This window comes from Populus trichocarpa, chromosome 6 (genome assembly GCF_000002775.5).
Source record: "Populus trichocarpa isolate Nisqually-1 chromosome 6, P.trichocarpa_v4.1, whole genome shotgun sequence".
NCBI classification, from domain to species: Eukaryota; Viridiplantae; Streptophyta; class Magnoliopsida; order Malpighiales; family Salicaceae; genus Populus; species Populus trichocarpa.
In genome coordinates this window covers 21,108,617-21,119,249 of record NC_037290.2, presented here as the reverse complement: position 1 = coordinate 21,119,249, position 10,633 = coordinate 21,108,617, and the positions used below count along the sequence as shown (strand labels likewise).

Genomic DNA, 10,633 nt, shown 5'->3' with positions numbered 1-10,633 from the left:
ATTCTATAGAAAAGAGTTTCCAATAAATGTTTTTTATTCTTACATATTTCTATTGTGTTTTCAAATTAATTCTCCGTATATATATAATTCAAAAAAATATGTGAGTGATTTATATGCTAATTTGAAGGGTGCACACATCAACCTCCATGCAACCTCACACACGTATACAACTCAATATCACTCCAAGTCTCCAACGCAGCATATCCTTTAATATATTCGTATGAGCTAACAAGATCATTCGCAAGAGAATCTACCCCACCCAATCTTTCCGTGCCACCTCCTCTTCCCACGTGACTCTTCCACGTCATCACCCGCCAAAACCCCCCCGACCTCTTCAATCGTACACGTGCTTCATTCCAGAACCTTATAGAAATATAAAGGAGAATTACAATTCAGTATCCCAATTACATTGATGTATTCAATCGAGTATATATCTTCCAAAATCGAACAATTTCTACCCTCTAAATAGAAATATAAAAAAAACACTCAATTAAATAATATTTTTGATCGGTCCAAGTCAACAAAAAATATAAGATAATATTTCCTTATTTGAAAGAGTTTGTTTTTTATTGAGGAAGAATAAAAAAAGGATAAAATAAGAGGATGGAGAAGAGTGACAATAGATAAACGAAAATAAATTTACACTATATTTAAAATATAAATAAATAAATAAATAAAAACCAAATAATAATATTAAAAAATAAGAATCCTTTCATTCCATAATGCTATAATAGGCATCTAGCCACCACCGTATGCCAAACAAGAAAATAATCTTATCCATCCCTTCTCATTAATTTCCCTAATCTGTCTCTCCTAAGTAACCAAACTCAAGAGTCCAAATGAAATAGTATACATAATTGGGGTACTGATATGTAGTTTCACCAGATTAAAAACACGCCCCCCAACTCTCAACCGTTAAAACAATTATTAATAGTAATAATAATAATAATAATAATAAAGAAACCCAATAATAATAAAGAAACCCACTCCTTCCTCATTTCTCTGCATCTTTGCCTATCTGCATTGTTTCTCTTCCACGAAAGAACTCTCTCTAACTGCCAAAATTTCACATATTAAGAAACCCATATTATACAAATTTAAGCATGGAAACCACTTCAACATCAACGAGAACCAACAGCAACAACACGCCTTTCTCTTTACTTTCACGAGGATGGAAAGAAGTCCGTGACTCAGCCGACGCCGATCTCCAACTCATGAGAGCACGAGCCAACTCATTCAAGAATTTAGCCAACTCATTCGATCGCGAAATCGAAAATTTCTTTAATTCAGCTTCAATTGCATCCTTCTCTGTACCTTCACCGCTCAAATCCTCTACTTCACCTACAGAAGTTGATTTTGTGAAGAAGCTGCGGCCAAAATTTTCCGAAATTCGGAGAGTTTATTCGGCTCCGGAGATAAGTAAGAAGGTTTTAGAGAGGTGGGGGCCGAGAGCGAAGTTAGGGATTGATTTGTCGGCGATAAAGAATGCTATTGTGGCGGGGGAGAAGGAAGGAGAGGAGAGAAGAGGGGTTGTGGGTCTTGATAGGAGGAGGAGATTGGGGTTTAGGGAGTTCTGGGGGGAAGGGAAGGAGGGAGGAGGAGGGCAATTTGGGGAATGGAAGCCAATACGGGTTTTGAAAAGGAGGTTGAGGGAATTTGAGAAGAAAAGTGAGTTCGGTGAGATATTTGGTGGGTTTAAGAATAGCGAGTTTGTGGAGAAACTGAAGTCTAGCTTGGTATGTCTTTCTGTTATTACTATTATTTTGTTTTTATTGGTGGCTTCGTTTATTTAGCAGTTTTTTAGATGAGAATATGAGCAATTTCGTTTTTATAGGATTTTGAGTTTTATTGCTTATATGAGACTTGGGAATTTGGGGATTTTGTTTGGAGTAGAGTCTTTTTTAGTTGATCGGTTTTATTGGTCTCTTTATTTATTAGTTGGACAAAGCTAGATGACTTTATGCAGCACTACTCAAATGTTTATTGGTTGTCAATTTTTATATTTAAGATGGTACACTAGCTTAAGGAGAAACTTTTGCTAAAGTATTTGAAGCATTCGAGGGGGACTGTAATGGTCTTGTGTAAGCTGAAATATGCTGGGAATGATGAAGTTGGTGTTTAAGTAATGAGAAAAAGGCTGATGCTTTGGTGTCCCTAATAGCATTTAGACATTAGTAAGGTTATAATTAGCTATAGGACCCTATTTTCATTGTGTAAATTTTTAAGTTCACCATTTGGCTGCTGTGAGTTCGTCTATGAAGAGCTATGTCAACATGTGCACCACGGTCTGGTTTGTTGTGCTTGTTCAAGTTTCAGATTTGTTAATCATTATGAGATTTTCTCTCATTTAGGAGTTCATGTAAACATGTCTGACATGAATACGGTAGTCTGGGCCGGGTGACATAGATGCAGGGCTTGCTTTCAAATCTGAAGGAAATGTGTTGATCCTCATAGAGACATTCTTCCACAGAATGAATTAGATTGACCTTTGATTGCATACACACACCAAAATATTCTCCCCTGGTTTGATGTTTGATACTTAAGCTTAGTAGAATCTTACACTTACTGCACAATATAATGTTTTGAAATCATCAGTGCATATTTTGCATTCATTAATATTCATTAGATGATCATTAGCTGCGTTCATTCTTTTAACAATGTAAGGAGTCTCATTCTGTCTACATTTTTGCAGAAAGCAATCCACAAGGAGCCTCAGGAGTCAAAGGTTAGATGTTTGCCTGTATATGCTTTTGCATTCTGTCACCAAAATCTCCCCTAACTCCAGACAGCGAGACTCATTTTTAGTTTTGCACCATTAGACTAAAGCTCAAGTCACAATGAATTGTGCAAGTCCAATATCATCTAAAAACCAGTGTCCCATCCAAATTTTGTGACCTTAGACTTGGAAGCAATTGATGACATTGGGTGTTGAGACCACTTAAACCTGTGGTAAATTACTTGGGATTGTTCAGAATCAAATTATCTATCTAAGGGGAAAAACAGAGAGAAAAAGACAGTTTTAGTTGTGGCTCTGATGTCCTCACTCCACACAGGAGGAATGAACTTAGTATCTATGCTGCTAAAATATTCTTGTGAAGAATTATCTATATGATATATTTACAACTTTTGAAATTCAATCTTTCTTTATATGTCATTTAATGGTTGTAAATATAAAAATATTGCAGGTTGATTGTCCTTGCCTTAGTGAACAATTTTGAAGTTTCTGTGCTATAGCTGGAGGGTATACTACACTTAGTCTTCCATTTTTATTTTTTCCTGATAAATAAAAGCAAATAGGTAAAAAAAGGCACCAAAGGGTCGCCACGCATGGTGTCTTCTTGATTTGAAATTCTAAGAGCACATAAATTCTCTTGATCAGGTTGCCTCCTTTTTTATTTTTTTGAAGATCATAGACTGCCCAGGCTGAACTTTGAGCCTGTTTGGAAAGCTGGAACCTTACTAAGCTTGGCCACTTCTTAACCTAGGACTCCATTATTTACAGTGTACTCAAGCTGGCTGGCTTTCTGATCGTTCATGGAGGAAAACATAAATAGAATTATTTATTGTTATTATTACTATTTTTTAAGATCTTTTCTTGAATAATAAATATGCCAAATGTTTGCTTGTGTATGCCTGATGCAGGAAGTACCACCACTGGATGTCCCTGAACTATTGGCATATTTGGTCAGGCAATCTGAGCCATTCTTGGACCAACTTGGTGTCAGAAAAGGCAAGCAACTTGAGTTTTATAATTTTCTAAACTTACGCTCCGGGTGCAAAGTCATGATTATATGCATGCGTGTTCTCTTGTGAATGTAATATTTTTGTCAATACTGCTTCATTAGCTGGACTATTCTTGAATGTCGATCTTTTGTGTACCTGAAGAGATCTTTATATTTTGTAGAAGGCATGGCCTACATTTATTTCATGCTCTTATGTGTGGAAAATTTATGAACCAGTTGCAATTTTCCAGATGGCAATGAAATACGAAGGGAGGCTGTTACTTGAATAATCCTCATCAGATTAAGATTTTTCATACCAATGGCACTGTTGACTTTGTTGGATAGAACTGGAGGTTGTTTATACAATTTAAGCATGATGACTATGATTCAGTTCCACCATGGATGCTAAATTGTAATTCTTGATGCTTAAAAAAGTTCAGAATGTTGTCTTGTGAGAAATATTGTAGTAATAGGTTAGGGTACAATGTTTGGGGGGAGGATAGTGAATGGATGGGGTGGATTCTGTTCATTCTGAGGTTTTTTCTTTATAACACACCAGGCTGAGGTTGTGATATTCATACGTGTGATTGGATGTTTCACAGCTATGAGCAAATTGAACCCCTGCCTCATACCCTCCTGTGATTTTCTCTAGCATGTTGATATTCACTACTGATAATACCAGATGTGGAAGGATACACCATCCATTTGCATCTCTTGAAGAAAAGCATGTAAATCCATTTGTCAATGGTGACTGTTGTCAAAAACTACTGTTATCGGGAAACTAATATAATATCACATCTTTCAAATATTTGTTTATGTGACTAATGCCTTTCCTCTTTCCACCAAACATGCTTATTGTATGTTGGTTGACCTTTATGCAGTTTTTGAGTTTTGTGATGTTTTCATTATGATTCAGATGTTTGTGACAAGATAGTGGAGAGCTTGTGTAGTAGTCGCAAGAACCAACTTTTGTTACCCTCGCTGTCTTCAGGAGAATCGACCCTCCTTGACGAGAATGCAAATGATGAACTGGATTTAAGAATAGCCAGTGTTCTTCAAAGTACAGGGCATTGTTATGATGGAGGCTTTTGGACTGACTTATCAAAGCATCACCCATCTGATAGGAAGAGGCATGTTGCAATTGTCACAACTGCTAGTCTTCCATGGATGACTGGGACAGCTGTTAATCCACTTTATCGAGCAGCATATTTAGCAAAGTCTGAAAAGCAAAATGTTACCCTGCTGGTTCCATGGCTTTGTAAGTCAGATCAAGAGCTAGTTTATCCTAACAATCTCACTTTTACTTCACCAGAAGAGCAGGAGAATTATATACGAAACTGGCTTGAGGAAAGGATTGGCTTTAAAGCTGATTTTAAGATCTCGTTTTATCCCGGAAAGGTAGCTGATTGATAATCAAAATATGCACCATCTTGTTGATAGTATTGAAGTGTAAAAGGATAAGTGATAATTTTGTTCTTATTGTTCTCTAGTTTGCAAAAGAAAGGAGAAGCATAATACCTGCTGGAGATACTTCCCAGTTCATTCCATCAAAAGATGCTGACATTGCCATCCTGGAAGAGCCAGAACACCTGAATTGGTATCACCATGGAAAGCGTTGGACTACGAAGTTCAATCATGTTGTTGGTGTTGTCCACACAAATTATCTAGAATATATCAAGAGGGAGAAGAATGGGGCTCTCCAAGCATTCTTCGTCAAACATATAAACAACTTGGTTACACGAGCATACTGCCACAAGGTAAATTGACTAATTTCTTGGATACACTGATCATTGGATACTAAAGGTGGCTTCACCTAAACTTTGCTTTCTATAGCAGTGTTAACCATATAAATGGCTGGTTTTTGAAATGTTCATCCTATTATCTAGATTAAATCATTTCGTGTTCACTTTTCAGGTCCTTCGCCTTTCTGCTGCCACCCAGGATTTACCGAAGTCTGTCATTTGCAATGTTCATGGTGTGAATCCAAAGTTTTTGAAAATTGGGGAAAAAGTTGCAGCTGAAAGTGAACTTGGGCAGCAAGCCTTCTCAAAAGGAGCATATTTCTTAGGCAAGATGGTATGGGCCAAGGGATACAAGGAGTTGATAGATTTGTTGGCAAAGCACAAGAATGATCTTGATGGCTTCAATTTAGATGTTTTTGGAAATGGAGAAGATGCAAATGAAGTTCAGACTACAGCTAAAAGATTGGATTTGAATCTCAACTTTCTGAAAGGAAGAGACCATGCGGATGATTCTCTTCACGGGTAAGGATTTTATAGAAACTGTCTTTTGGTTTTTTACCATATGAGCAAGTTGTAAATCGGAAGAAATTTAATAATAACTCAAGAACTATAACTTCGAAAAAAAGAGACTAAATCCTAATGATCGGGTAGAGCTTTTTTTTCTGAGCTAGCCTACACTTTCCAGCTGTGTGATTGGCAGTAAAAGGACACCAGTGAATGAAGCATGTCTGTGTTGTTTCGTTTTGAAAGATTTTTGTCAGTTCTTGAAGACACTTAGGTTTTAGTAAAATCATTGTGGCTGTGTTTTCACTATCTTTAGGCTTTTAACATTTTCTTCTCTGCTTGAAGGTACAAAGTTTTCATAAATCCTAGTCTCAGTGATGTGCTCTGCACGGCCACTGCTGAGGCACTAGCAATGGGAAAATTTGTTGTATGTGCGGACCACCCATCAAATGAGTACTTCAGGTCATTTCCCAACTGTTTGACTTACAAGACATCTGAGGACTTTGTTGCAAGAGTCAAGGAAGCATTAGCAAATGAACCTCATCCTCTTACTCCAGAGCAAATTTACAACCTCTCATGGGAGGCAGCCACCCAGAGATTTATGCAGTATTCGGAGCTTGATAGAGTCTTGGATCCTGAAAAAGATGATGTAAAACTGAGCAAAACTAATGGGAGGAGCATCACAAAAGCAGTTTCAACGCCTAATATGTCAGAGATGGTTGATGGAGGGTTGGCGTTTGCCCACTACTGCCTCACAGGGAATGAGCTTCTTAGACTCTGTACTGGAGCCATACCCGGGACACGGGACTATGACAAGCAGCATTGTAAAGACCTCCATCTCTTGCCTCCACAAGTAGAAAACCCGATCTATGGATGGTAAGTAGATAGAACTGTCGATATCGCAGATCTCCTGTATAATAATCACGCACAGTATGTAGGATCCTCCTAAACTAGCTAGTTGGAAGAAAGTTTTCTTTCATTACTGATGTATTTATATCTGAAGCATACGTATTTCTACAGCCACCTCCAAATTTTGTTTTTATTTCTTTTCAATAGATACAGGTAGATGCTAAAGTATGTATGTAGTGGTGATTCCAAGTGCAAGTAAACTGTGCGTTTATGTAAGAAAGTATCAATGATAAATGTCTCTTAAGTTGGAAGTTCATTTTCGGCATTTCTCTGTGGTCTCTTCTGTTTGTTTGATTTCTTACGTTTTCTTTTGCTTTTGCTTATTTCTGATAATCCACGTTTTACAGATTTACTAGCCATTTAACCTGTGCTATGCGGCTGTTTTTGTTTTTTGTATGTTTTTTTTTAATATTGGATATATGGGCTCCTTCAAAATGTTTATTAACATAAAAAATTATATCAAGCATCTAACTAAATCAATAACTAATTATATAAATAAATGAAAAGTATTGTTAGTAATAACAGAAAAAAATAAAAAAAATTAAAAGATGAACGTAGATAAAAATAATTTACCCATATATGTTCATTGAACTTGTTTATTAAAATTAATCAAAGATAATATTATGAAACTGAGTTAATACAATAAAAGGAAAAAATATACATGGCCAAATATATTTGAAATATTATTTCAAAATAATTATTTTTTCTTCCAAAACAAAACTTCTCTATAAAATAAAATTAAAAATTAAAATAAAAAATCTGCAAAAATTAATTACAAAACAATTTTAAAAAAAAACTTAATAAAAAAGACTTACAAAACTCGTGGTTTAAATAATGGGGTCGATACAAACTAATTGAATAGAAATTAAAAGTAATCACAAATTATTATTTTTTAAAATAATGTAAAATGATTAAATCATAAAAAAAAAAAGAATTCATAACTATATTAACACTTAAAACTTGTGACCTGTATGATTAAGTCAAAAGCATGACATATAGAAAAACAGTGAAATCTAATTTTGAAGAAATCAAACACCAAAAGATGTAACCAAGAAAGAAATTGATCATATAAAAAATGTACTTAAAAGAATGAGAGTGAAAATCAAAATAAAAAAAAAACTTTGAAAACATCTAAGGATAATTAAATTAGATGGCATCACAGGTGATAAAAAAACCAACTTCCTACTGTTTATTTTTTTTCTTTGTCTCAATTCTTTTAAATTTATATATTTATAACACTTTACATCATTTTTAAACCAACATAAAAAATCTAATTATTTATATGATTCTCATTATATTTTATTTAATAATTAATTTTTTTATATTAAATATTATAACTTTGACATTAAGTTAAAAAAACCCATTCCACCATCCTTATCTTTTCTCCTCAACCCAAACCTCACAAATCATACTTTTTCTTAATTAATTCACTCAAAAATATTTATAAATCATAAATTAGCTGGTTTTGTGGTTGAGTTTGATCAATCCATTCTCCTTCAAAACTCAAAGTTATGAAAGAAATCCATCATATAAAAAGTATAATTAAAAGAATGAAAATGAATCACAAGCAATAATTAAAAAAAAAACCAACCTTCTACCATTTACCTTTTTTTTTTGTCTCAATTCTTTTAAATTTATATATTAATCATAACATTTTACATCATTTTTAAACCGACACAAAAAAAATCTAATTATTTATATGAATATTATCATTATATTTTATTTAATAACTAATTTTTTATATTAAATATTATAACTTTAACATTAAATTAAAAAAACCCATTCCACCATCCTTATCTTTTCCCCCTCCTTAATCAGGCAACCCAAACCTCACAAATCATACTTTTTCTCAACTAATTCACTCATAAATATTTATAAACCATCTATACGCTCTTTAAATTAGCTGGTTTTGTGGCTGAGTTTGATGAATCCCTTCTCCTTCAAAACTCAAAGTTATGAGAGGCGAATGAAATCCTAAGTTTCTTTGCCAATTGCGTTCTTTAATTATTATTGGCAATATTGATAAACGAATTTTGTGCTTTTGATGGAGTGAGTAGTGAAGTGAAGAATTGGTGAAAATGTCATTTTTGCTTTGTTTATTTTTGGAATTGCAGAAAGAGAAGAAATTAAAGAACCTAAAACCCTAACAACGTCAACAATTAAACCCCACCCATCATGTTTTCCTAAGATCTACTGACCCGAGTTTTGCACTTTGAGAAGAATCTGAGGGAAATTTCTACTCAAATTTGATAACCCTATATCCACTAATTGAAATCACACAAAATTATACCCAAAACACACTTCTAAGACACAAAATTGAAGAGCAAAAGATTGTAAAAGCATGAGACGAGACAAATTATTTTTGAATCAACAACGTAAGTCACTAGAAGGAAAAAATTGATTAAGCAAAGCTTGGTTTTGATTTCAATTTGGGTTCCAAAATATTATCTAGAGAGAGAAATCATGACTTGAGGAGAGTGTGTGTTTAATCTGTTGTTTATTTGATTTTCTCATATATATTATATATGCATATAATTTAATTATTTTATCCAATTTAAAATGTAAAATGTAATTTTTGAAAGAAGTACAATAAAGTAAATAAAAAAACATAAACCACGCTAGGTTTTTTTTTTGTTTTAATTATACCTTATCATATAGATTTTTTATATCAAAAAATTTGGAAAGGAAAACTATGAATTTGATTCAAGAAGACAAAATGTAATGCTGGCCACTCACTTTTCCGCCTGTGTGCATCATGTGCGTTCTTAAATTTTCATGAATTTACATGCCAGTAAAATTAATGTAATTGGGTTCACAATGACTGAAACGATTCTCATTTTAGCATGTGAACCCCATTGACAGAGATGAAAAGCATTGAGCACTCTTGTAATGAATGTACTAGAATTCTCAAGCCCAGTTGGGGAATCTAAGTCATATATGCTCATAAGTACTGATAATCTTCTTTTCAAGGAATAAAATACCACCAGTAGAAAAGATTAGTCAAAGAAAGCTGGCTGATGCTTTGATACAAGTACTTATTAGCCACTTGATCGTGGATTCGTATCGTTAGTGGTAGGGTTCTAAGTGCAGAATTCTGAGGATCGTGGAAGAGATTTTTTGGCGTTAATATTTTGTGATCATGCTTTAGCTAGCCAAAAGAGAGACTATATGTACATGGATGTATGGTGTGTGCAACCTGTAGTTGAATATAATTATATAATACTTACCAGCAGGTCCAAGCTAATTACATATATGATCAGTCACCTTCCCGTTCAGATTTCCTTTCTGATAATTTTATTTTGCCATGCATGAATCTGTCTACTTTAAGCTGGTCTTGTTATATCGATCGATGCTGTAAAAAGTTCAGCTTTTGAGTGTGGTTAGGCTATGGGATTGCAGCCACTGCTCATTCTGATAGTTTTAATGGGAGACAGAAGAGAAACAACCATTCAGATCCATATTATATCCCGTATAGTATATATAATTTGATTCTTCCTCTGCTGACTCGTAAAGACTGGAAAACCTGACGCGCAGAGGAATGTTCAGCTTTCAAATCGGGATTGCAGACATTATATATTGTTGTTTTCTTCTGTGAGTCCTTGTCAATTGTCATGCATATGCTACAACTGAGTCACATGCTTTAGCAATATTTTAAAGTGCTTAAAAGCGCATATTCTATGTGATTCTGCAATTTGTACCGAGTGTTTTACCTTTTAAAGTGTTGTTTTGGTGCCCCTTCTTTTTGTCCATAAGTGG

At 34.3% G+C, this 10,633-nt stretch overlaps 1 protein-coding gene across 2 annotated transcripts; it reads left to right on the top strand.

Annotated features, from left to right (window-relative positions):
- Positions 1–974: 974 nt before the first annotated feature.
- Positions 975–7,142, top strand: LOC7497644 (digalactosyldiacylglycerol synthase 1, chloroplastic). Of its 2 annotated transcripts, XM_002308285.3 has the most exons (7): positions 976–1,736; positions 2,693–2,725; positions 3,643–3,730; positions 4,639–5,120; positions 5,213–5,479; positions 5,637–5,986; positions 6,314–7,142. In XM_002308285.3, exons 1-7 carry the CDS (start codon positions 1,104–1,106, stop codon positions 6,846–6,848), a joined length of 2,388 nt encoding a protein of 795 aa, XP_002308321.2. In that variant the 5' UTR covers positions 976–1,103; the 3' UTR covers positions 6,849–7,142. The 2 variants fall into 2 exon arrangements, with proteins under 2 accessions (XP_024459440.1, XP_002308321.2); XM_024603672.1 differs by lacking the exon at positions 2,693–2,725 and having other exon boundaries at positions 975–1,736.
- The last annotated feature ends 3,491 nt before the right edge of the window (positions 7,143–10,633 follow it).

What these genes read in the sequence shown, in the direction of transcription:
- LOC7497644 (XM_002308285.3), top strand. Translation starts at nt 1,104, where the DNA reads ATGGAAACCACTTCAACATCAACGAGAACCAACAGCAACAACACGCCT. An exon ending in AGGAGCCTCAGGAGTCAAAG is followed by an intron (nt 2,726 to 3,642) that starts GTTAGATGTTTG and finishes TGCCTGATGCAG; the next exon opens with GAAGTACCACCACTGGATGT. An exon ending in CACGAGCATACTGCCACAAG is followed by an intron (nt 5,480 to 5,636) that starts GTAAATTGACTA and finishes TTCACTTTTCAG; the next exon opens with GTCCTTCGCCTTTCTGCTGC.